Consider the following 27765-nt stretch of genomic DNA (forward strand, 5'->3'; position numbering starts at 1 on the left):
TCCACTTACAGATAGTGATGGTCATGACTTGGAGAACTTATGTAGAAGCATGTGATTAAATTGGTCAGGTGATAGATATGCAGGTTTCTGATTTGCTAGTCATAACCATGTGGTCACAGAAAATCAGAGCTTTGCAAATCTATCAGCTGATCAAACAAATCACATCTTCTACACGTCACTATCACTACTTATAGCAGTTCCCTGTTCTGAGTAACTTTATCTTTAGCTTAATTCATAGCACACTCTGGAGATACTAGTCTTGCACCTGCAATGTCTCTGCCAGCGCACAGGCAGCCCATCCTCAGAGGACAGGCAATCATATGCAAGATGGTGAAAGGTTAAAAGCACGGGGACAGACTTATAACAAATGCAGTTACTGCCGCGCATCGGAATCACAGCCTCTTCATATGTAGCTGAATCACACACAGAAAAACCTTCATAAATCCATATATGGGGGAAAGCTCCAAATTGCTTTTTTTTTAAAAACAACAGTTTTGATCATTTATATAGTTTTGCCATTAATAAACATTTTTTGATTTAGTTTACAATTTGCAGGATGCATATAAGTCTTCAAATTTACAATTGACAAGAAATGTTGCTTATTGGATACACCACAAAATTGCTGTGGGATTTTCTTTTTCACATAAAGGACAACTATCGTGAAAATTTGCAAAATGTAAAAGACGTGTATTCGCTGTACATTTGTCCCATAGAAAAACGCTCTACAGATTTATTTTTTTCTATGTAGTTGTCACTTACAATAGCTAATAGAAATCTGACAGATTTTTGGTCTAGCCCATCTCCTCATGGGGATTTTGAATAGCTTATTTATTATTTTCAAAAGCACTCCCTGAAAACAACCTTAACAATGGTGCTGGAAAGCCTGTCCCCTCCTGTGTACCTTATTCTGGCAGTTGGAGGGTGCCACTGTTATATCAAAGAGTGTTTTTGAAAATAAAGGAATTCCTGAGAATCCCCCATAAGAAGATAATTCGTCTAAAATCTGTCAGATCTGTACCATTTCTACTGCCTACTTTAAGTTACTGGAACATGGGATACAAATAATTTATAATGTATTTTACTCTGTGACAAATGTACAACTAATACACTTAGTTTATGTATTTTACATTTTGCACATTTTCACAAAAGTGGTCCTTTAAGGAAAGGTGCAACAAACAGATTTACTTGCTAAAATATTTAGCACTAATATAGAACTATTGATTAATCTCAGTCAGATAAAACTGGCAGCTTTCAGGTTCCCAGAAGTTATTCCTATCATTGTTTTTAAGGAGAAGATTGTTGCTTAGGTGACTGCTCCTGCTCTGCTATCTGACCCTTTTCTCTTTCCTTTTCCCCTTCAGTCTCGTCTCACCAGCCAGAATGAAGCTTTAGCTCTACAGTCAATTCGCAATTTGCCAGGAAACTCTCATTGTGTGGACTGTGATGCACCAAGTAAGTATAGATCCCGAGAGACCTCCACAATGCGCTCTTCCTCTATTCTCCTACAAATAGACAAACATTACTAGGCCTCCCCTGGATAAGCAGACAGCCGGGACTCTTAACCTCTCACATTCTCCAAGTACAAAGTCATCAGTGTTGGAAACCTATATTCTTCTAGTTCGCTTGAGAAAATCACTGGCTTAAAGAGGAACTGTGATCAAGAATTGAACTTCATCCTAATCATTAGCTGAACCCCATTTTTCCCATGAGAAATCCTTACCTTTTCTCGAATTGATAATCAGGGACGTCTGTATGGCTGGTATTGTGGTGAAACCCCTCCCACAGTGTGATGTCAGGACCTAGGTCCTAACATCACACTGTGGGAGCCTTGTTCCATTGTGGGAAATAACGGCTGTTTACAACTGCCAAGCAACCGGTATCTACCTCTGTGCATATGTATATCTATAACAAAACAACCTTTTAGCTTATCACATTGTTAGGGGGTGGGGTTACAGATAATGGCAGTTGGTGCTGTCTGTGTTTTTCATGTCTGCCAGTAGTAAAGTTGATGATGTGCAGGCTGATTGTGGATCAAACAATATGAACAAATTACATGGCGAATACCAATCATTTCTTCTCTCTTCTGTTTTTTTAACTTCTCGCTTTGCAATATATTTTTTTTCCCCTTTTCGCTAAAGTTTAAGTATCTTAAAGCCTAGCCAAACGTAGAATAAAATCTTTAATTTTCAAAGCACACATTTTTTATGTATAATTGAAGTATTACTTTTAGCACTGCTTTTTCTAATATAGAAACCAGTTTTACAGCTGTGCTTGCCTGTGGCTGAACGCCCATCCATACAAATGGAAGAACCATGCACTTTCTGAATTCATTTTCAGAAAGTGAGTTCTTAAAGGGATACTGTAGGGGGGTCGGGGGAAAATGAGCTGAACTTACCCGGGGCTTCTAATGGTCCCCCGCAGACATCCTGTGCCCGCGCAGCCGCTCACCGATGCTCCGGCCCCGCCTCCGGTTCACTTCTGGAATTTCTGACTTTAAAGTCAGAAAACCACTGCGCCTGCGTTGCCGTGTCCTCGATCCCGCTGATGTCATCAAGAGCGCACAGCGCAGGCCCAGTATGGTCTGTGTCTGCGCAGTACACTCCTGGTGACATCAGCGGGAGCGAGGACACGGCAACGCAGGCGCAGTGGTTTTCTGACTTTAAAGTCAGAAATTCCAGAAGTGAACCGGAGGCGGGGCCGGAGCATTGGGGAGTGGCTGCGCCAACACAGGATGTCTGCGGGGGACCATTAGAAGCCCTGGGTAAGTTCAGCGTATTTTCCCCCGACCCCGTACAGTATCCCTTTAATATCCTACTTGTGTAACATATACTGACTAGTACAATGGTACAAGCTCTCACCCATCTTTGGTGCATAAAACAGAATATGGATGAGGTGGGTGATAAATCAGGGCCAAATTTACATGTTGGGAGCCTATAGGCACCAAAGTTCTGGAAGCCTAAACACAAGTGTGCTGGCTAGCCCCGTTTCCCAACTATTACCTCTTTCCCACTTTCTCTGCCAGTTGTCCCATGTAGCCTACCCATTCGGGTCTGTATTCTACTTGCACAGAGCTGGGCTGGTCGCCAGCAAGGGGGTACAGAAGGCTGTATGGATGGGCTGTATATTCAGTTCCATTCAGCCTGCCCATCCAGCTTTCTATGTCCCAGAGGAGGGGATGTTAGTGCAGCTCTAGGATGGTGAGCCACGGTTTCAATAACCCATGACAGTTGCCTCTCAGCTCACTGGTACCTCTAGACTTATGCTCATTGCTATGTCCGGTGCTGGAGTATACTGTATACTCTTTTGATGCTCCAATGCTGGCACCGCCTTTTTCTTCCGAGTCCATTCATTATTAAGGCGGGCCATAACGGCACAGGGTGAAACCAAAACCCGTCTCACCCTGCTCCTGCACAAACTCCGGGCTGATTACTGTCGCGTATACCACCTCCCCCCCCCCAGTTGTAGCAACTCGGGGAGACGTGTAATTTGGGCACCAGCTATTGCTGGTGGCTGAACTACCCCCTTTTTTTTACCAGCGCTGGTGCCAAAAATTGCTGCCTCGTTTTATTTCAGCTTCATACCCCATGTTTCCTACTTTAATGCTAGGGAGGGTTGGTTGCTGGGAGAGGTATGGGGGAGTTGGCAAAGACAACAGAGATATGGTGTACAATGTAATCCGTGTGGAAACCCCCGTGGAGAAGTAAGTATGTGTAAACAATGAACAACCAGAGGACCTTTTCAGAGAGGTAAAATCAGTAATGCATTAGAATTTTTAATTGAGGAGAAATGTTGAACAGATTTAATATATTTGTCTTGCGAACATCTTTTAAAAACAAACCCACAACCCCATAATATTCTGGATGCGTTTTGTTACTTCTCTCCAGCCATAACACAGTTTAATGTTTTTGGTATTGACTTGCCTTTTGCACTGCAATTCAGACTAAAGTACATAATAAAGTGCATACAGAGTACATAATAAAATCACTGAAAACAATTTGATTCCATTAGAGTCCTTCTCTGGTTCCGATTGCTGCCCTTTTCAAAGAATCGCAGCAGAGAGGTGTTCATTGAATTAGATTATATTTTTATAATTATATGGTATATCTACCATTTTACTCCTATTTTCTGACATTTTGTTTCAGTGTAAGCAGCGTCTCTGAAAAGCAGGCAGGTAATAATGCTTGTGACAATCACAATAGTTATGCTCTATAATTAGAACAAGTGTTACACAACCTTTGCTTACCTGCAGATCGATGCAACACTGAGGCAGCGTCTGGTTTGTGAGGCATCCGGTGATAGATATGAGTTGCGCTAAAGCTGCTGTATACATCAGTGTTAACACATACTGGCTTATTCAGGGAAGAAACAAAAACAGCTGTGTTTATAGACAATATAGAAACCCATAACAACAAATCACATTTCACTTTACTAATGTCAAAATGTTTAAATATTGATTCTGATTGGATATAGTAGGTTCTGCCAGTTTGGACTCTCCTGTTAGCTTTGATGGCTTTTTATTGTAGTCAGTGCGAAGTGGATGAAATGCAGGTTATTAGTGCTGTTTTTCCCTTGTTTTGTACGGCGACTAGTGAAAAAAAGTGACTAGAAAAAGGAATGAAAACAATGAAGAGTGAATGGAACTGCTGGTGTTGGTTAAAACGAAAATATGAGTAAAGACCAAGCATTGAAGGGTGAACGCTACAGTGAAATAGTCTGCATTTTCTTTTGGGTCTTTAGTCTTGTTATTTGTGATTGATCAAAAGCCTGTAAGCGAACTTTTGCTTAGCAGCGTTGTCAAGAAAGAAGCAGTCCATGAAGAGAAATCTAAACCATTTTATGTTTAAATTCCCTGCATAACACCAGAATCAGAGAAAACTTGGGTTTTTCTTTTCTGGGAAATAAAGGTAGAAGATCACTTCATTTGCCCTTAAAGTTGCCTTTTGGCTTTGAGTACGTTTTTCTCTATAATGTCAGCTGCACAATTTGAAACAACTGGCAGCTAGTCTTAGAACCAGGTGGAAGTACAGGTTAGTCCCCGACTTACGAATGACCCACTGATAAGAACAGTCAGAATATTTGAAACTTGATTCTGTGGGAACAAGAAAAAATATATTTTTCAAAAAGACCCCTTAGTTTTTGAGAATATTGTTTAAAAAAAATGTCAAAAATGTTTTTTAAACCGGGAAAATGACATTTTGCTGTGGTGACTGAGGGCCCGGGGGACAGAGGTGTGACAGTCCCTATCTTGTTTGTTTCCTCTGTTGAGAAGAGTGTGATTGTAACTTACTTTGACTAATAACAAGGTTTGTTTTACTCTTAAACTTCTCTTCAATTTCACACCGTTCACATCAGAGGTAGACGGTTGCAGTTGAAGAGGTCTCGTATTTTGTTTTAAAGGGTTATTGATATTTGTATAGCCTGCTCTTCATGCTTCATATAAAGTCTTAAAATCCAAAAAGGACTAGCACCGCTTTAAGTGTAAATATAGCTCTTTATTCCATAAAAATTGGCAGCAGTGACAGACTGCTGTTTCGGGTTACAACCCTATATCAAACTACTCCAAGCCTGGGGCCTTGGGCTTGAAGCAGTTTGATAAAGGGTTGTAACCCAAAACAGCAGTCTGTCACTGCTGCCATTTTTTGATGGAATAAAGAGCTATATTTACACTTAAAGTGGTGCCAGTCCTTTTTGGATTTTGTTGATAGTACTCCTCAGGGGCTTTGGGGTGGGACTTTGGCACGTTGTTTTCCTCTATTTTTTAACTACCTTCTGTTTTCATATAAAGTCTTATACAGTCCATTGCAGTCATTGCGACTATCTGTTGGATATGCATACTATGTGCTTCTCTTGTTAATTTTTTTCTTGATCCTCACAGACCCCGACTGGGCCAGCCTAAACCTTGGAGCCCTGATGTGCATAGAGTGTTCTGGAATTCATCGTAACCTGGGGACCCATTTATCCCGTGTACGTTCCTTGGATCTTGATGACTGGCCGCCGGAGCTCATCAAAGTCATGTCCGCCATTGGCAATGAACTAGCGAACGGTGTGTGGGAAGGAAACAGTCAAGGGCATGTGAAGCCATGTTCAGAGAGCCCCAGGTCAGTGTCCAATATTTTGTACCAGCATTTGGTGCTACTAAGGTGGAAGCTATCAGATTAGTTTATTAACACTTCAGTCACATTCATGTGTAACCTGTTAATATATAAAAAGGGAAAGGGTGAAATTTACCTTTTTGTCGGTGGTTCAGTGTTAGTCCTTCCTACAGTACCATTTTGGTAGGTAGTAACTGCTGCATAAAGGGAACACTTTACAGGTCATGCTGCGTTCCATCTGTCTAGCCATAAAAATATGGGTCTTGTCAAAGCTACTCAGACTCTCTTGCTTTCCAGTTTTTCCTTCTCCCTTCAAGAGCTATGCACAATTGAAGGTAAAGAGGCGCCCTGGTTGAAATAAAAGCATCTAAAAACAGCTTAAAATCGAGGAAATAATATGAGGTGGCTTACCTCAATAACGAAATCCTTGTATATGACAAAAGATTTTTATTTAGCACAGGCAACGCGTTTCGCGGGTCCAAGCCCGCTTCATCAGGCCAATAAAAGTGCCAAATGAACAAGTCGATATGGCAAAGGGAGCCTCTAGAGGCTCCCTTTGCCATATCGACTTGTTCATTTGGCACTTTTATTGGCCTGATGAAGCGGGCTTGGACCCGCGAAACGCGTTGCCTGTGCTAAATAAAAATCTTTTGTCATATACAAGGATTTCGTTATTGAGGTAAGCCACCTCATATTATTTCCTCGATTTTAAGCTGTTTTTAGATGCTTTTATTTCAACCAGGGCGCCTCTTTACCTTCAATTGTGCATAGCTATACCCCCAAACAATCTGTGTTTGAGGGGTGGTGACAGACCACCTGTGGGTGCCCCACAGTGGACACCTGTCCCTACTTTTTCAAGGAGAGCGACCACATCCAGGTCCCGGCTGGGACTACCCCGAGTGGAGTCGGGTTTATGGTCTCCACCTGCTTCCTACGGTTGGTTGCCCTTGCAACCTCCTTTTGTGAGTAGTAATTTATTGAAATTTCTTTTTTCAATTGCATACTAATATACTACACTATTGGGCTCCCGTATTTGTCTCCTATATTTTTTTCCCTGCAAGGTGCTGAGACACCCCCACTACACTACCCTTCAAGAGCTGACTGTTCACTTGTTGTCTATTATATCCCATTTTTTGCAGGCTTTATTGTGATAATCCACTTCAATGTTTTTATTGCTCTTGCTAACCTCCCCCTTCTCCTGTGCTTGGCTGACTATAACCCCTTTTTAAGGCCCCTTTCCCACTGGGCCATTTTCATCGTGTTGTGTTACCCTGTGGTACTGCTAAGGCAATGAAAGTGTATGGGGCCTTTCGTACTCATATGGAAAGGATGTTTTTTGCCGCACTACCGATGCAAGGGACACAGCACATTGGTGGTCGGCTTGCGCGGCAACATGGGGCAGACCAAAAGTCATGTAAGTCTATGGCTACGTGTGTATTTTAAAAGTTTGCACGTGGCAGCACGCATGAGCGGAAGCATATTTTTTCGGCCACAGGAAGTGAGCGGTAGAGATATTCACTCCCTGCTTGGCTTACGGCCAGAGAAGATATTACTGCGTATTAATGTAGTAATCCCCAAAGGCCTTTTTTTTACCATTGTTCCCCCTGTTGTCCGCAGTCATTTGCCTACACATAATGTTTTCTCATCCATAGGTCTCACTAATATATCATAAAATCCACCTTGTACACTGCACCACTCCCCTCTTTCCAAATAATTTATTTAGACACTAGCGACCTAAGCTTGTTTAAAAAGGGGCTCTAGGTCTGTCACCGCCACCACAGCGTGCACACTCCCACCACACGCACACACTTGCCCCCCTGGCCCCGTTGTCCTCCTCTTTTCCCGCGTCATCCTCCCAGCTCTGCGCTGTGTGTCCCTGTTGCCCTAGCAACCACAAGGTCAGTGCAGAGCGAGCCGGCTGAACTGCGCGCAAATGCGCAGTTCAGTTTTCACACGGACGCAGGTACAAATGATGACGCAGGGACAGTTAGGGATTATTGTATAGGATGCTTTGTGTCCATTTAGAAGCAAACCTTCATACTTGACACAGTGTCTGGATAACACTGTGTTGTATACAGTTTTTCCTGCCTCCCTATGGTGTTCATTTAGAAAAAGAAGGCTAGAACGTTTTGTTCTAGCACTGTGTATTATCATCATATACTTCCTGGTACATGTAACCACTTCCCCAACCCACACTGCTGACCAGGGCCGGCCCGCCCATGAGGCGGGGTGAATATTTTGCCTCAGGCAGCACTTCTGGGGGGGGGGCGGCACCCGCCTGTCCGTGGGTGTGGGGGGCCGCCCGAGCTGGAGGGGATAGTGGGCAGGAAGGGGGTATTGGGCCTAGCGGCGGGGAGGGGGGTCGGACCCCCCTCCCTCGCCTGGGTCCCCCGTCCTCCGCTCCCCTCCAGCTTTAAAAAGTTACGGCGCTGGCTGCAGCTATAAGAGGCAACGGGCGGGGATCACTCACCTCTTCCTCGTTCCAGCGTGCGCTCCACTGACGTCACTTCCTGCGGCGTTTTGGGGTTTTTTTTTGCAACAAATTAGACGTCCTTCGGGTGGTGCTTTTTGCTAAAAATCACTTTATCTTATATGTATTTTAAAGGAATAATATAAAAAGAAATCATTATTTCTCAGTTTTCAGCCATTATAGTTTTACAATAAAATGTTCTACAATAGATAAACCACACACATTTTATTTGCCCGTTTGTCCCAGTTATTACGATGTTTAAATTGTGTCCCTTGTACAATGTATGGCAATAATATTTTATTTGGAAATAAAGGTGTATTTTTCCATATATATATATATATATATATATATATATATATATATATATATATATATATATATATATATATAATATATATATATAATATATATTATGTATGTGTGTGTGTGTATTATACTATATCAATAATTACAAGCCTTTTTTTTGTGTTTTTTTTATAAAAATAACAGTACTATACCCTCATGACATCCAAGGTAACCGTTTATGTAATTTTTTTTTAAATGTCTTTTTTTTTTTTTTTTTTTTTTAACAAGTGTTTTATTCTGGATACTATGGGGTAGGGGTGTAAGGGGTCAAAACTAATATAATAGTGTATGTAGGTGCATTTTTACTTTTTGGTCACAAGATGGCGCCACACTTAATTCTTGTGCACTGTGAACATTACGCAACAAGCGTTATGTGCATCTGATGTTCTTTCACTTTTGTGAATGAATGCAGGCGTCTCGCTGACGCCGGTTTTCATTCACCACAGGCACTGTGATCAGCTTTGGGAACAGCTGTTTTCATTCACTGATTACGCAACAGGGGGATGGTGACATGGCAGCAGCGCGGCAATCATGAGTGATGAGGTAAATACACAAGTAAGCATATCTATGCCCCTGGTTGGTAAGTGAAGTTTTCAGGGGCATAGATATGTGTACCAGCGGTGGGGAAGTGGTTACAAGTGATTTATTTGATATCAGCTAATCAAAGTTTTTATACATAAATGAAAAAGAAGCTCTGCCGCAGAGTTCCTACACATGACTATAAATAACATGTGACCTTACTGGACTCCATGGTGATGAGCACTTGGTGAAGCTGAGTATTCTTGTTATGTATATGTTATAATATTCTTATAATATGACATATAATTTTTAATCTGGCCACACATTAAATGATGCATGGCCAGATTGACCATTAGATAGATCTCTCTCAGATATTACCTGCCCACACACTGTGACTCACCTTTCCGACAGCACAACTTCTGGCCTCCTCTGGTGTCACCACCGGCGCCTGTTCCACATGACTTGGTGTGTGTAGTGACATCACAACAAGCAGTGACACTGGAGGAGGCCGGGAGACCTGCTGGTGGCTAGGTGAGCCTTTAACACTCTTAACCTCCCTGGCGGTAACCCCGAGCGCAGCTGGCAGGAGCTTTATGCAGAGTATAGCACGCAGTGGGAGCTTTTACTCACCTCCTGGGGGATCTAGACTTTGGTAGCAGTTTTCCTTCCTGTCCTGGCTCTGAATCACTCTGGTGAGATCGCCATCATTGACCTCACCAAAGTGTTACAGCGCCACCCGGAGGACGGAGGTAGAATTGCAGCGCTGGAGCACAGGGAGGTGGGTGTGCACAGGGGCTGCTGCTGGCGTTCTGGCAGCATAATTTTTTACCTGATTTTAGGGTCTGAAACCTTTTAAAAGTCCCTAAAATTCGGAAATAATCATACTGCTAGGGGGGTTAAGCGCTGCGGCAACAATTCTCTTCCGATTCAATACAATTATTGAATCGGAGGGTCCATCAGGCTGCAATATCGAGTAGTGTATAGGCACCCTTACATGTCTGTCTTACAGTATCTTGAGTTCTGATATTTAAAAAGCAGACCCCTTCTTATCTGATCGGAGCTCCAACATCACCCTCCTCCACCACGGCCCCTGTGGTACCCTCTTCTATCTTACCACATTACACTGAGAAGCTAATAAATCCAGCTTGCATGCAAATGTAATTCAAATAGTATGCTGCATGGGACAGGACCAATCAAATGCCCTTCCTCCCTATTTTGATTAGCCTAACTCCAAGCTGTATATCATTTGCATGTAAACGAGTATTATCACCATTTCATTGACCATTTCTAATGGTGTCTTGTAAGCACAAGGCATCCCCATCCTGCACACACCTGATGGAGGAAGGGAAGGGAGCAGATACCCATGCATTGCTTGCATATTAAACTTCCGTTCCATGTGGCCACCAGGTGGTGTAAGCAGCAGATAGTACATGATCTTTCCAGTCATGTTAATGGATATACTGTATGTATCCTACAAAGTAGAGGGATGGCAGCTCAGTAATTAGCCATGCTGAATTGTTTAGTGACATCTCAGGTAAAATTACATATTGCAGAATGGTGTATCAAAACCATCCAGAGCAGTAGCACAACTGGAAGAATCATTCTATAGCTGTATTGTCCAACCATTTGTGGTGAACCTTAGCCAATAAACTGTATTAGTTTATCTCCAAACTTGTCTGATTAAGTAATTGCAGTGTGTGCATATTGAACTGTTGCTCCCTGCAGCCACTAGGTGGCATGTGCAGCAGACAGTGATAGATGTTCTTTGCATTCCTTTTACATACCTCCCAACTTTTTGAGATGAGAAAAATGGACACTTAAGCCATGCCCCTGTCTCACCCCTGATCACGCCCCCGTCACACCCCTAGTCACGCATATCATAGAGATTTCATAAGAAAAATATGTTGTTTTATAATTCAAACCACACTGGTCCTTTCTATCCTGGTTCATTTTCCTTCATATTAACGGTTTTAAAATTAGTAATATATCAATTTAAAGGATGGGAATAAAGTTTAGAGTCAATCAAACACATTTTTAGTAGAGATATATATATATTTACATAGAAAAAGGGACAAAGTCCTGAAAGAGGGACAAATGAGGAGGAAAGAGGGACAGAGGGACAGGGCTCCCAAAGAGGGACTGTCCCTCCGAAAGAGGGACAGTTGAGAGCTATGCTTTTAATGGATAGACTGTTGGGTCCTACACAGTAGAGGGAACAGCGGCTAAATAAGTGAGTAGCTCTATGTTATTGTGAGTGCTAGGATCCTGACACTGCACGCACAATTGCATGGTAACAGGTATTTGGTGGGATCAGGGCTGTCTTAAATGGGTGATCGGAGCCTATTAACAGCCAATAAGTTAAAGGAAACCTAAAGTGAGAGGCATATGGAGGCTGCCATCTTCATTCCATTATAAATAATGCCAGTTGCCTGGCTGTCACGCGGAGCTTTAGGCTTTAGTTGGTTTTAACTCAAACCCACAACTAGCATACAGCCAGAGGAGTCAGACCAGCGCCAAAGCTGCATGTCCATTCTGGGCCATTAGAGGCAGAGCATCAGCACTGAAGTCAGAAACCTGGCACTGTTTATTAGAGAATGAAGATGGCAGCCTCCGTATTCCTCTCACTTCATGTTCCCTTTAAGTGTACTTCATACGTAGACTTCTCTTGCGAGTTAAGGTTGAACAGTTCTTGAGAGGCGCATCCTATTCGCTGGCTAAAGCCCTCACAAAAACCTCCAAAACACCCCTGGCACCTGCTTCTACCTGTCCTCACCCACTGACAATGGGGCCGTGTGCTGACATCTTGCAGAATAGTAAATCAAAACCACCCAGAGCGGTGTTACAGCTGGAAATATTATTCATTGGATGTATCGGCCACAAGTCCGACCATTCGTTTTAGAGGTAACCTGAAATTAATGGTATGTGGAGGCTGCCATATTTATTTACTTTTAAACCATACCAGTTACCTGGCTATCCTGCTGATACTCTGCCTCTAAAGGCCCATACGTACGGCGTACAAATGTCTGTACACACACGTGTTGAGCGAAGGTTCGTGCCATGGTTCGTTCTTGTGGACACGGCAAGAGACAAAGACTGTCAGCAGACACAGCCATGTTTGAGCGATTCATCTGGCGCATCTCTTGTGACTTTTGTCTCACGAACCGCAGCTTAGTCTGTTGGTGTCCTGTCGTGTGTATGAAAGTCTTCTACAGACAGCAGAGTCACTACCATAGTACTACTACTATACGTAGTCTGTGGCAGACCGCTTCCGTCGTGTCTTCACTCTTTCTGTTGTCACGTGTGTACAACTGTTGTGAATTGTCGCTGCCATAAATATGCTGTTGTCTCTTGTCTGTTTGTCGCTGCCTCCCAACTACAGACAAATGTATGCCGTGTGTATGGACCTTAATACTTTTAGCCATAATCCCTTAACAGACCAGATGTTTGACATTATTGATCTGACAAGATTAGCTGCATGCTCGTTTCTGGTGTGATTCCAACAATACTGCAGCCAACAGCAAATAGGACTTCCAGGCAACTGGTATAGTTTAAAAGAAAATAAATGTGGCAGCCTCCATATACATCTCACTTCAAATTGCCTTTAATTGTAGCCAGTAAATTGCATCTGTTTACCTGCCAACTTTTCTGCACTGTGATTGCCAGCACTGCTGCTACTTTGGTAAATGTAAATTGTCTCTTTAAATGTTATCAGTGCTGTGTCTGCGGAGTATCGCCCTGGTACATTATATTATAGGGGGAGAATCGCCTCAGACAGGCTGATGCTGGTGACACATGACAGCTATAGCTCATGGTTTTGGAGAGAGGAGCAGGAGGGTTTATGTGACAGGACAATGCTCTTGCTACACTGACCCATAGACCCATCTGCTCCCCACATGTCACTTCCCCCATTAACAAGCAATTGAATTAATTAAATGCTACTCAGAGCTCGCATAACAAGCTACCGGCAGTGTCCAAATTAGCACTGATAATCAAGGATGATTTCCTTTATTATCCTGCTAAGTGGAGAGCAGGCGGCCCCCCCTCAGTCCTCTCCACTCCTGCCCTCCCCTATTTACTTACCCTGGCTCCTGTCTCTGCCAGCCAGGGTCACCTCACCTCGTTAACTTGCTGTAATCAGGACCTCATGGCTGGCTGTGATCTCCACACTGTGGTCCAAAGGGCCAGCTAGCTCTTGTCTTCTGGTGCATTTAACTCTTTGCGTTTAACCGTTCATGGACATCAGAACCTGTAAAGGGGTATAAAGAGCAGATTGTTTATTAGAAATATTGTGCCTTGTAGGTTTTAGTGTTACTATCTTTGCAGTGTTCATCACACATCTTACACCTGTCTTGTGCCTTCTCACCAGTCTCTCCAAGTCTTCTGTCACCTTTTCCCTGTACGACATCTCACGTCTTGTCTCCATGCCACTATGTCCTCACTTACCTGTCTCTTCTCTCTTTCCTCTCCTCTCCCCCCTCTCACTCGCTGGCTCAGCCTCAAACTGATAGATGGTGAGTGGAGGCCCTGTGGTCTCTCAGCTGAGTAATAGAGGCAGGAATTTCATTTTGCAACTGGCTGATTTAATGATCCGAAGGGTAATTAATAGGCTGATTATCTTAATGTTAAATATGTCCGGCAGCAATTACTCTGACCTCCTGCGTGTCAAGGTCCAGGCCTGGCTCTTCTTTCAATTAAGTTCTCTGGGGCTTAATGATATGAATAAGCTCCCCAGCTCTGACACTGCAGCTGCCCAGACTGCAAGAGGCTGCCGGGCTCGTGGGGAGCTTTTAATCAGAGCGTTCCCCCCTTCCCCCTCCACGGACCATCAAATTTAACAATTAGAACAAGGGCAGTTTAACTTTCTTCTCTGCCAGTTTGCTGTTACCAATCACTCCTCTTGCATTGTGCTAGCCTGTTCCTCCTTTGCATCTGCTTCTTGCACTCTATTTAATACTTGTTCCATTTTGGTCTTATTCCCTCTCCGATATCCCACTGTAAGTGTGTGTGTGCCTGGAAATAGATCTGTTCTGATCCCAGTTTTCCCCAGTTAGTTAACCTTAAGACTGCATCTTTCTTGGTGAAATTTCATGACTTTCATGGCTTATGGGTGCCCATCTTCCTCAGTCTCTCCCTACTGTCTACGGTCTGTTTGACAGTCTTTGTCCCTTTCTGTCTCTCACTGTCTCTCCTCTAGTTTCTATTTGTCTTTCCTCTTTTTCTCTCCTCTTCTCCAGGGTACGTTCTTGCAGCTCCGAGCTGCCGCGTCTCTCCCGATATTAATTATCTTGTGAGTGCCGCTGTTTTTCCGTTTGACAGGCTTAATTAATTGGCAGCAGCGGCCGAAAATGACAGGGCCACTAATTGCAACTCAAGGTGTATTAGAGTCAGACGGGCTGTGCCGGATCAGCGTGCCCCCGTTACTGCACACAGACTGGGAAGCAATGCCTTTGCCGTGTGTCATGCGTGTTGGAATGATTGCATGTGATTGTTGCCCGTGTGCTTGTCGCACAGATCTGACATTTTGCTGCCAATAAAGTTTGGACAGCTGGATTGTCTAGGGGCAGCAGATGCTGTGTGTGTATGTGTTGAAGGGATCCTTAGACTTGCGCTGCATTAACCCATTGATGGCTTTCAGGGCTGTAGAATCAGCAGAATAGGGACATTTTACAGCTGAAGGAATTTGCCACGTTCCTTTGTGTGGAAAGTTTCTTGTAAAGCTAGATCTGATTTTATTCATGAAGGTGAGAGTTAGTGTTGGTAAAGGTGGCAATACATCCTGCGATTTTCAGATTCGATTATTACGCTAATGAAAGGGGGTAGTTGTTTTTTAAGTGAGTGAAGCCCTCAGTGATCTCCGCATTTGTACACGGATGTTACTGCTAAAAGTTCAGATAGCACAAAACTTTGTTATACACACTCTTATCAATTATCATGCAAACAGGCCGTTGTTTTTTACTTTGAGCGCTACCACACCCATTGGCATACTGGGTGTGAAGGGAGGGGCGAGTTGTTCTGGGCGTCACCATGGAAGAGGTGACACCTGGGCGAAAGCGATAGAGGCTTCAGGCTGCGGGTACGATTAGCGATGAGGAGTCTGGAGACAAGGGGAGGGGGCCAGACATAATCCCTCCCTCTCCATGGGCCCCCCTCCTGGGTCCCCCTGCAGAGAAGGGCGCATCGTTGTAGCTTGTGACTGAATCTCACCTGATCTCAATGCGTCCATGCTCCTCGGCAGCCGGCTGATTATTTGACTTCCTGTTTCTTGCATGTCACATACTAACATGCGACAGGCAGAGATAGGGTGGGTCAAGAGCGGGCAAAATATTTTGATTGGGGGGGAGGGTAGTCTGTAAGTATGACCAGGAGTCAAATACCCTAGGTACCCCAACTGATCCCAACTGACCACACACTCATATATGAGTACATGTAAAAATGTATATATATGCGCATTACATTGTGCATTTTTGAAAACGCACAGCTTGCTGCATAATTTTCAAAAATGCATGTAAAACACACATAATGTACTTCAGTGGAGATGCAGAGGACTGCGTTTTTTACATGCATTTTGAGGTGTTTTTTTTTTAAATATGATAACTGTATTTTACTTCATTGATTAGGGAAATTATTAAAAAAAACACATGAAAAATGCACATAGGCACAAACGGATTCAAATATGCCCCAAAAACACAGAACAGAACAGTATGCTCTGCACTACCAAGTGTGCAACCAGCCTGAAACTATTATTCTTGATGGTGTCAGGTGGCAGTTGATGATTGATCATTGAACAGATACACTGCAAGTCTAAAATTAACCTCTTTTAAACTTATTTGACCTGGCAGTACCCTGATATGGGTGATACCCATCAGATGAGAAGATCGGATTTTCCAGATCCCCAATGCTTGAGCACAAATTACCAGGCCTGGGCAAACTGCCACAAAATATGCCCTACAACCACATTGCTCAAAAGTTATTAAAAGGAACTCAAGCAGGGAAGTAATCCTCTGGTATCAGTGAAGTTGTCCTCTGGTATCGCTGCACTGCATGTAGCTTAGCAGTTCATTATGCTTATTTATACCAGAGGTTTCTTATTTATACCAGAGGTTTCTTATTTATACCATAGGTTTTTTTACTTACAGACAGCCAGAGTGCATGCAAATATTTACACAAGAGTTGTACTACAGAAGTCCTGAGACACAGATACTTCTATATGCAGACCTTTCTAAAGACTCAAACCTCTTGCTGCCCGTTGGTGATCAGTACCCAGTCCCTTGAGCGACATGTCAGGGCCGAGGCTGATAGACAAGTTGTTTGCCTGCAGGCTAACTGCTGCTCTGTTCCTATGCAGGTAGCAGTGCTGGCGTGACGTCATGCGGCAGGTGAGGTAAGGGGAGAGGGGTCAGGGGCTGCTGTACACTCGTTGGATTCTCAGCAGAGGCAGTTGTTAATGGCTGCCTTGACCGAGCTTCATGTATCATGTGCTTGGGGCTTGAGCATGGCCCACTTCTGTTGCTTCTGTACTGCTCACTTAAGCCTCATACACTTGCTAGATGGTTCCTGGCTGAAAGTCTATCATTTGTATGATGTTCTGTCCAGTGCCGCACTGTTGTCCATCCTCTTCCCTCCATAGCAACACAATGCATTGCTTGCCTGTAGGCTAGGGACATGCCTGTATAGCAATCAAGCCTGAACTTTCAGCTTAGGAATCCCGTCCCTATCCCTGTGGGCAGTGGTAATTGTGCATGTGTACACACCTAGCTTCTGATCCTAGCTGCCAACTATTAATACGGGACCCTATCTAGTAGTTTCCATAACTTATTTTCTTAAAGTGGATCCGAGGTGAACTTTTACACATTGCATAATTGTGTTCCTTTCCTATTGTTTATAGGGCATTCCTCAAGCCAAATACTTTTTTGTTTCTGTTTTAATACTCTATCCCCTATATCCCCCTATACTCTATCCCCCTATACTTTTATTCCTCATAAACTAAAAAAGCCACGCCCACAGGTTTTCAGAGAGCCTTGGCAGTAGCAAGGGCTCATGGGAGCTCAGTCTGGGCAGGAGGAGGGGGGAGGTGTTACTAGCCAGAGAATTCAGAGGCAGGAGGAAGGGGGATTAGGTTTTTTTGCTCAAGATGCAGATAAGCCTGCCTCTGTGTAATGTTTACAAACAACATGGCGGCTGTCATTGTATCACAGGAATAAATAATCATATTCTATTAAAACTGTTTGCAGCTAGATTTGCTGTGTAAACCATCTAAACTTTAGATAAGATATATAGACAAGTTACTTGTTATAGTTCGTTTTTCATCTCGGATCCGCTTTAAATGCAGTTGGGAATGGACAGGAACCTCAAAATATATATATATATATATATATATATGTATATAAAATGTATATATATATATTTACAGTATATAAATACATTTATATATATATAAAATATATAAAATGTACGCATTGAACCAGTAACGCGTAAAATGTATGTGTTAATGTTCCCGCACTAACGGGAATGCGTAAAAATGTACGCAATGCATCCTGCCGACCTCCGAGGTCAGCATGCTGCCAGTGGGGGACTGGAGCAGCAGTGAGTGACTACGAGGGCACAGGATGGCTGCATGGGGCTGGTAGAAGCCCCAGGTAAGTTTTTATTTTGCTTGGACATTCCCTTTAACCTATTTTGGTTCCTGGACGTAGAAACTACGTCCAGGAACCATGCGCGCTCCCGCGGCCGATCGCGCGCGTGCACGCGCGCTCCTGGCCCGTGGTTCGTTAGCCAGGCAATCAGTCAATCGGGCTATGGTGCCTGATCACTGATTCCTCTCCCCTGCTGAAAAAGCGAAAGCTTCTCTCGGAAGCTTCGCTTTTTCTGGCTGTAACGTACCCCATGCGTCGCTCTAAGCGTGTGTTACGCTTAGAATGACGTCATGTAAACAAACTCATGGCCGCCATCTTGTGGCCAAAAAGTAAAACTACAACTAAAAGTAAAAAAAATAAAATTCAAACACATATTTGCATTATAAATCACTTGTTTACATCCCACCCTCCCAAAACTACCCAAATAAAATGTTTAATATAAAAAAAAAAAAACATGTAAAGAAAAAAAAATAAAAAACATGTATATATTTACCTAAGGGTCTAAACTTTTTGAATATCAATGTAAAGATGAAATACTTCTATATTTTTTTTATTTTAAACTTGTAAATAGTGATAGATGCAAAACGGAAAAAATGCACCTTTATTTCCAAATAAAACATTGTCGCCATACATTGTGATAGGGACATAATTTTAACGGTGTAGTAACCGGGACAAATGGGCAAATACAATACGTGAGTTTTAATTATGGAGGCATGTATTATTTTAAAACTATAATGGCTGAAAACTGAGAAATAATGAATTTTTTCCATGTTTTTCTTATTCTTCCTGTTAAAATACATTTACAGTAAAGTGGCTCTTAGCAAAATGTACCCCCCAAAGAAAGCCTAATTGGTGGCGGAAAAAACAAGATATAGATCAGTTCATTGTGATAAGTAGTGATAAAGTTATAGGCTAATGAATGGGAGGTGAACATTTCACAAGTGAAAACGACGGAACGCGAATGGGTTAATGATGATGTACACAGCAGTAGAAACCTAAAACAGGTTTTTAATGCCGTTCTAAAATATAACGTGTGTGTACTGGACTTATTCCCCTACACAGCAAAAATGTTTGTGAAGTAATGTGGAGGTGTGGAGTGTTTGTTTTTATTGGTTTATCTATGTAGAATAATGCAGAATGATGCAGCCTCTGCAACAATGTAGCCTACAGAATATCTTGCTAAATCAGCAGCACAGCCAGGCACTGTGCATTGTTTAAAAGGAAATAAACATGCCAGCCTCCATATCTCTTTCACCTCAGATTACCTTTAACATTATATTAACAAAAGTCCTGCTGTACACTGATGTATGCTTGTAGCAATTTTTAATAAAAGTAAAGTTTTACTTCAAGGGCATTGTTTGACATACACAGTAGATAGCTATTGAAGAGCAGGTTTTGAAATTGTATATGAAATAAAATTTCAAAATTAAAACAGTGTTCAGGTAAAGATGTGCAAACCACATGGACAGTGACTTTACTAAATCGGAGCCCACGTTACAAGTACACTGCAGTTTTGTGATAGTAGCTAGCTGACTTTAGTGCACCACACAGTGTAAGCTGGGCAGTAATGGGATGTAATGCTGGAATGTAGTCTGGTCACAGTATAACGCAGTACATGTGTTTTGATTCCTCACCTGTGCCCTTCAAAGCAAGTTTTATCAGACCTGGCATGACCACTTCTGCTTCTAGTTGTTCACTTGCCGATACAGTCAAGTCTGTGTATCACGTGGACACAGTATGCCAGCCATTGCTCTCAGCAGGAGATTGATTGCAATTTTCACCTTGATTAATTCCTACACAGTGTCCGTAATGAGAAATGCCCCTGTGTGAGAGAAGCTTTTTGTCCTGATGTGTGAGGGCCAAAGCCCTGCATACTTAACTCCTCGCTCCACCACTTGTAACAGAGTACTACTGTTTTCAGGTGATATCGAATAGCGTACACACCACATAAAGCGGCATACATTCTACAGGAACTGGAAAGCGTATAATCTACTTTCTCAATGAGTCGCAGCTATGTGGTATTCGTTACAATCCTTATGATTCCAGAGTTCCATACCAAAGTGCTGTGTTTGTGGTTGTACAGTAATACAATTGTGTGTCTGTTCGACTTCCTTTGTATAGTCTCCATGCGATCTTTAATGGCCACTATGTTTTCTTGTAGAATTTACTAAGTGCCATTTCTAATAATCATTTTATTTTTAAATGATTAATTCTGCAGGACTTTTCTTTATTACAATACAAAACACATAGAAGTGGGCATTAAATGGATGCATATGAAGACTTCATTTTTTGAATTGAATGTGGTTCACTGGGCCTGGTGATATAAAGATATTGACCAATAGGGGGCGGTGCTACATTTCATGTGATAAAGTTCCTATTTAGGGATTCTTGTTCATGTCTCACCCAAGCTACTGACACAACTTGTTATTGACCTGAGGAAGCAGGGTCAACCTGCGAAATGTGTTAGTCATTGTGCAATACATATCTTTTCCTGTTTTTGTTATACGACTGACTCATTCGAGAGGTAGGCCAACATATCACTCTCTATTTTAACCTTTTTATGTGTTTTAACATTCTGGGTGTCTTCCAGTAGCGTAACTAAGGAGCTTGGGGCCCCAATGTGAGTTTTACATGGAGCCCCAAGCACTCTATTGATATGGAGTCCAAAAACCTACCAAGGACAGCTGCAGTGTCTGAGAGGTGTAATCAGATAAGGAAACAGTTTGTTAAAGGACAATTGTAATGAGAGGGATATGGAGGCTGCTATATTCATTTCCTTTTAAGCAATACCAGTTGCCTGGCTATCCTGCTGATCCTCTGCCTCTAATACTTTCAGCCTTATGCTGGGAATAGATGGGTCGACTGGCGGCTCGATCAGCCGCTGGATCGACCCCAGCCACATCCCCGCTCGTCCGCGCAGATCGATTGCCTCTCGCCCCCGCCGGTGCTTCCTTATCAGCGCTCGATTCCCTGCCATTGTCCACCGGCGGGGATCGAGCAGGCGTGGGTCGAGCAGCTTGATCGGGCCAGCTGAATATTATCAGCTGGCCGGATCAGCTGGTCGATACACGGTACAGAAACGTACCGTGTATCCCCAGCATTAGACCCTGCAGCGCAGCAGATCAAGTGTTTCTGACATTGTCAGATCTGACAAGAATATCTGCATGCTGGTTTCTGGTGTGATTCAGACACTTCTTCAATCAAATAGACCAGCAGGACTGCCAGGCAACTATAGCAGCCTCCATATCACTCTTGTTACAGTTATCCTTTAAGGATTACCACCATTCCATTCACATATAGAGGTGTTCATAACCAGCATAGCACCAATGAAAAGCTAATAAGATGGATGAAGGAGGACCCAAATGGGACCCCCTGGTACAAGGGCCCCCGGTGCAGTCGCAGCCTCCGCATCCCCTATTGCTACGCCACTGGTACCTCCTCCCAAATTTCGTATTTATGCGGTGGGTGTTCATGCTCCTTCTACTTTACTACAGTTTCTTCAGCTCTATAAAATATGTCCCTGCTTTTCAGTGGCGCTCTGTTGTAACCCTGTCCCAACACCCCCACATCGTTTCTAGCTTTCTGCTGGTTAAAGTCAGAGGGAGTCCTCACAGAAACAACATTCTTACATGGATGAAATCATCTTGTATGTTTTTCTGTACATTTCAGAAGTCTATATCAGCACCGGACTTCCAGATCTGGCTAAATAAGCATGTATGGCCAAATATATTTACATAGACAGAGCAAGTGCTGGAAATCAGATGAAAGGGAATTGCTCATTTGTTTCTTCAAGTGGAAAACAGAATGGCATCTTGTGTGGTGTTATCTGCGAAAGATAAGAAAGAGCCATCTGGTGGCCATAATTATTTCTGCAAGTGCTGCAGATTTCGTTTTGACTGCACGGGATGCTGTTTCATTTATCTCACTCATGTTCCATTGCTTGGTGCTCACACAGGTGTCTGTTATGGTATCTGTGGCTATACTTTCAAATACTGAGAACTGTGAGAGCATGAACATGCTGATTATATCACTTCTTCACATAGTCGCCCCCACGCATTGATTTCGTTATTAAGAATTTATTTTCGTGTTTTCATTTGTGGGGAGAAGAAGCTTTATAGCTGCTCCCAAATCCAGGTCTTCACAGCTTCTTTAACCCGATTATCAGAGGTGAACTTGCAACCAGGTAGTACATCTTTAAGTCTTGACAACATTCCTCCTTCTTTGCAGAAAATGTTTGGCTTAAAGGGAACCTGAGTTGATGGATATGGAGGCTGACCTATGTATTTTCTTTCAAACAATGCAATTTGCCTGCTGATCCTCTGCCTTTAATACTGCTAACCATATACCCTGAACCAGCATGCAGATCAGATGTTTCTGACTGAAATTTGACTGGATTAGCTGCATGCTTGTTTCAGGTGTGTGAACCAGACACTACTGGAGCCAAATATATCAGCAGGACAGCCAGATAACTGGAATTGTTTAAAAGGAAATTATGTCAGCCGCCCTCCACATACCTCTCACCTCAGTTTCCTGTTAAGTTTTTTTAGTATAGCTCAGTGATCACTCTACATCATTGCCTACCACCTAGTTTCTCAACATGCGGTACGCGTACCCCAGGGGGTACTTCTGATGGTTCCAGGGGGTACTCAGGCTTGAGATACTTGGTCAAGAGTAACAAATTTAGAGTTTTAGAAAATTATAAATCCTATATAAACACCAATTAGTATTTTTTTTCTAATTTAAAGCAACAGTAAATGCTTTGAAATTGTTTAGAACCAATTATCATGTACTACGATTAAATATGTATTTGTTAAGGGGTACTTGTGATAATATTTACTATGCCAGGGGGTACTTAGTGAGTACAGGGTTTTATAAGGGGTACATACCAATAAAATGTTGAGAAACACTGGCCTACCATACATACTCAAACATAAACCAACACACTGTTGGTTCCCTTGTTGGTTCCCAGTGCATGTCTGCATAGCCTAGTCTAGTATTTTGAGCATAGCTCCATGACATGTACTAATATATATATTATTCTATCTGCATGCATCAGTAAGTAGTAGTGAAAAAGAGTGGAAGGAATGAAACTTAAAAGGCGTTGCTACATCCAATATGGTGCCTGTTATCACTGCTGGCAGGGAGTAATGGTGTCCAATCAATCCATACATCCAGTGAAATTATTTCTGTGCAGACAGTAAAGTGCCATTTATGTCATTCAGGCTAATAAACTTCCATTAAGGTGCGTACACTCCTTTGACTTATGTTCCCTGTCGTGGATCGGGACCCAATTCCCTTGGGCGACATCACTGGGTCGGGCTGTACAGACACGTCAGCTGTGTAGCAATGCGAGGGGAGGGGGGATGCGGAGGGACAATGCAGTTATGTGATGTCATGCACAAAGAAACAAGGAAGTTGTTAGTCGTTAGGCCAAGTTGATCCGCCGGATGGTTTGCATGTGGAGTGAGGGTTGGCGGCTACTGTACACGTTTTATTATCGGCTGAGGCTGTCCATGTCAGCCACTTCAGCTGACTTTAGTCAAGCCTGTATGAGCCTTTAAGCACTGGAGCTCTATTTCTTCACACCTATATCTGAAGGCTTGTACCCACCTCGCGATTCTTCCAACGACTGGTGATTTTTTTGAGCGACAAGCGGTCATTCACGGGATCTTGCAATGTGGGTACAGACGCACAATCACACGAACTTTGCTTAGCGTTGTGTGGCGTTAACGACCATTACGATGGATTAGATCTATAAGATCTCCGACAACTCCCGCGCAAAGTGCTGTAATCGCTTGAAGTCTCGTCGGGCCCATCGTGTAACATCGCGCATACCCGCCGCCTGGAAGAAAGAGGAAGATGGATCAGCTGAGCGCTTGTCTTCAGGGAGACGTCGCTCGATCCATTTCCCTGCATCATGAGCTGAGTACTTAGCTTGAGCCTCACAATGTATGTTTGAGAGCGTGTCTTTGTATACTAGACTTATGTATGTTTAGTGTCGCCTACTATGCTGGAGTTGACCAGCCGGGGCTGCTGTTGTGTGTTCTGCGTTCCTATTCTTCATTACAGTTTTCATCCAGTTTCACCTTGTCATGAGCATAGTGAAGTGGTTTGTTAAGGAATGGTAGCACACTATATTTTATAATAACATAGGAAAGAATACCTGTATCAGGCTAATATAGAGGGCAAATAACAAAAAAATATTTCAATTACCTCGTAGAGAATTAAAGTAGTGAATGGTGCATGCACCTCCCATGCAATAGGATGTAATAGTCATGGCTTGAAAATAAAGATTTCTGAAGACATTCAAAAGACAGCTATTGATACTGAACGGGCTGGGTAAGAATTTGAAACTATTTCTAAAGACTGCCCACAGTTAGGCAGGTGTACAAATGGTAGCCGTCCAACACCATTGTTACATTTCATAGACATGGTCAAACAACAAAGAACTCAGTAAGAGCAGTGCAGTCTGGGGGATTTCAAAGAACCTAAGGGAAGCATCTAAGGAGCTAAAAACTCAGGAGAATATCAGTGATCATAATTCCACTGTCAGGAGAACATTGAACAGCAGTAGCAAGCATGACCGGGTTGCAAGGGAAGCCACTGCTACTCAAAAAGAACATTGTTGTCCATCTACAGTTTTCTTGTGACCAAAAAAAGGGAACTGGAAAAAAATGTTTTGGCTTGATAATAAAACATAGAACTTTTCAGCTTGAGGAGTGTTGTGTTTGGAAAAAGGCAAAAATTGCATTCTAGCTTAGAAATCTTATTCCATCTGTGAAGCATAGAGGTGTCAGTGCCATGGTTTGGATCTGCTTAGAATAGCTTGTCATCACTGATTAATCTATGGATTCTGAATTACAGCAGGGAAATATCCATACATGAGAATCCATACATAGACTGAAAAACTAAAGCATGTTAGGAAGATTATGGCCCTAAGCGCACAAGTCTACATTTCTACAAATGGTTAAAGGTTTGGAATCGCTGGTCAAAATGCTGAACCTATTCCTACTGAAGTACTGTGGAATGACCTGAAACGGCCAGTTCTTGAGAAGGAGCCCACCAACATCCCCAAGTTGAAGTTCATCCTCTTAGAAAAATGCTCCTCCAAGCTGAAGTACTGGACTGTTGAAATTTTACCAGAAACATACAGCTTCCATTATTGTTACCTAAGAGGGCACATCAGTGTGAGAGAACGCGGAAAAGCTGCCGCGTGTGCTGATAGCAAGGCGGCTGATTTCCGTGTCCGGCGCGGCGGTTTGCACGCGGAAACGTGCGTCTGATAATCTGAAAGAACGCGGAAAAGCCGCTGCATGTATGGACAGCAAGGCGGCTGGTTCCGCGTCCAGCGCGGCGGGTTGCACGCAGCAGCGTGCATCTGTTGTGGCTGAGTCTGTTAGTGCACATAGGTTTAGGAATACGCGCGCGCTGAGAGGCAGGACTTTTATGATGGCCAAGGAGGGATCAGCTGACCAGGCCGGTCAGCTGACCTCAGAGCTGGTAACCATTGGTTCATCACTTAGGGGTGGCGCCAGAGAGCGCTGCTCTATATATAGTTACTGCTGGCCACTCACAAGTTGTCTGCCATTGCGAACACTACGTGGAAGCACTCAGACCTTAGTCAGATCCAACAGTGTGTTTGAACCAGGAGGACCTGGGAATTCACACTGAGCCAGATTACTACTATTGTTATCATTCTGTTATACTTCAGACTAGTTCCAGGGTGTAGAGACCACGGACCTCACACCCAAGACTAGGGAACTTGTATTATCATTCTGTTATACTTCAGACTAGTTTCAGGGTGTAGAGACCACAGACCTCACACCCAAGACTAGGGAACTTCGTGTTATCATTCTGTTATACATCAGACTAGTTCCAGGGTGTAGAGACCAAGGACCTCACACCCAAGACTAGGCATTGTTTGATATTTGTTATGACCTATTGCTTTCCTGACTATTCCTCTGCTCTCTGATTCGGTACCACGCATAACTGATATTCCGTTGCCAACCCCTGCCTGTCTTGGATAACGAATCAGCTTTCTGTCTTTGTACTTTGTCTGTCCGTGTGTTGCCGACCTGGCTTGCCCGACCTCGAGAACTATCTCTCACTTTAAGAGATAGTCTCCAGATCTGTCAGTGACATCCACCTTCAGGTGTCACTCACTCTCTGGTCCTTCCCATCTTCAGCCTGACTCTACCCCTTGGAGAGTCTTAGGCTGCTGGGAGGTTTCTATACTCTCTAGAGCAGTATTGCCATACTGCCTAAAATCACCTGCTCTGCAGGTGCGTTACTTAAAGTCATACTGTTACACCAAACACTCACGATTACATACAGGTGTCGTGTCCAGAGGTTAGTACTATATCTGTATTATTGGTGATTCTGCAGATCATCCATAATCAGGTATATATCTGCATTCTTGGTGATACTGCAGATCACCAATAATCAGATTCTCTCTGTGTGCTGACACCAATCATTACAATCAGTTTCGGAAAGAAAAGCTACATATACTGTACTTCTGTCACACACAAATATGTTACTTTAGATACATTTCATTATTAAATAAACAAGTACAGTATTTTAGTCTAGCTCGTACAATGGCATTCCCATTTCTAGTTGTAGGACTTGTTGAAAAACAGTGAACATTTACGTTGTATTTATGGAGAAATATTGAAAATTCAAGCGTTAACAAACTGGTGTGCATGATGTTTTTGAATGTTCAATGGAATCATGAAGGTGCAGGGCTTTTGCCTATGCTGGGAATACACGGTTCGTTTTTAAGCTGATAAGATGATTCAATAGATAATTTCCGACATTTAAGTTCTCACTTTAGATTCTTTGGCCGCTTGTTTTCTGATAGACGTGAATGGAAAAAAAGATAAGAAAAACGAGCGGAAGATGAGAGAATCGAGAGCTGAATCGAGAAGCAGAAACGCACGTCAGAAACAAACCATGTATTCCCAGCATTAGAAAGCAGATGGGGATTGGTTAGTCCGGGGATGGGCAAACTATGGCCCGCGGACCTCCTCAATCCGACCCGCCAAAGCCTGTCGCGTGTTTCAATTTTTTGTTTTTTTTTATCTGAGGTGCCCGTTCTGCCTGACAACAACAGGAGGGCTCAGGATTTGCTGGGCATTCGTGTTAACGCAGCCAACTTGAGCCCGGGAAATTTGGCCCTTCCTGCAGGAAGCAGCGTGTGTATACCGGCAATGCAGAGAGGAGACCAGCGGCAAGTGACCGGCGTTTGGAACGCAGGCAGGTGAGTTGCGCTCTATACAGCGCTTCCTGCTGCGCATTACTCTGCAGTCAGAGGGAGGAGCATGGAGGGCGGCCCCGGAGAGGAAGGGAGGGAGAGGTCCGGTCGCCTTCCCAGCGACTGCGGCTCCCCCCTTCACATGATTGAAGTGCTTTCTGATCAAGTCTGCCACACATGATTGAAGTGTTTTCTGATCAAGTCTGCCACACGTGATTGAAGTGTTTTCTGATCAAATTTGCCACATATGATTGAAGGGTTTTCTGATCAAGTCTGCCACATATGATTGAAGGGTTTCTCTTGACACTGAACTGTGAAAACATGATGGATGACACAATCTTTGATTATTGGGCTTTCCATATGTTCGATCCATTCGTCGTGGAGGACATGGACATCCCACTCATTCCCCCATCTCCTCCACGGCGATGGTGGAGACCAAGGATCCAGTTAACTGGA

General features: G+C 43.2%; 1 protein-coding gene across 8 annotated transcripts in view; it reads left to right on the forward strand.

The window, feature by feature from the left end:
- AGAP1 (ArfGAP with GTPase domain, ankyrin repeat and PH domain 1) overlaps positions 1-27765 on the forward strand; it is a 589384-nt gene that overhangs the window by 542704 nt on the left and 18915 nt on the right. For all 8 annotated transcript variants that reach the window (XM_068245326.1, XM_068245327.1, XM_068245325.1 and 5 more), the window contains 2 exons: positions 1362-1452; positions 5876-6098. In XM_068245326.1, coding sequence (XP_068101427.1) covers positions 1362-1452; positions 5876-6098 — 314 coding nt within the window. The remainder of the gene's footprint in view (positions 1-1361; positions 1453-5875; positions 6099-27765) is intronic.

The sequence above is a fragment of the Hyperolius riggenbachi genome, chromosome 7, assembly GCF_040937935.1.
Source record: "Hyperolius riggenbachi isolate aHypRig1 chromosome 7, aHypRig1.pri, whole genome shotgun sequence".
NCBI classification, from domain to species: Eukaryota; Metazoa; Chordata; class Amphibia; order Anura; family Hyperoliidae; genus Hyperolius; species Hyperolius riggenbachi.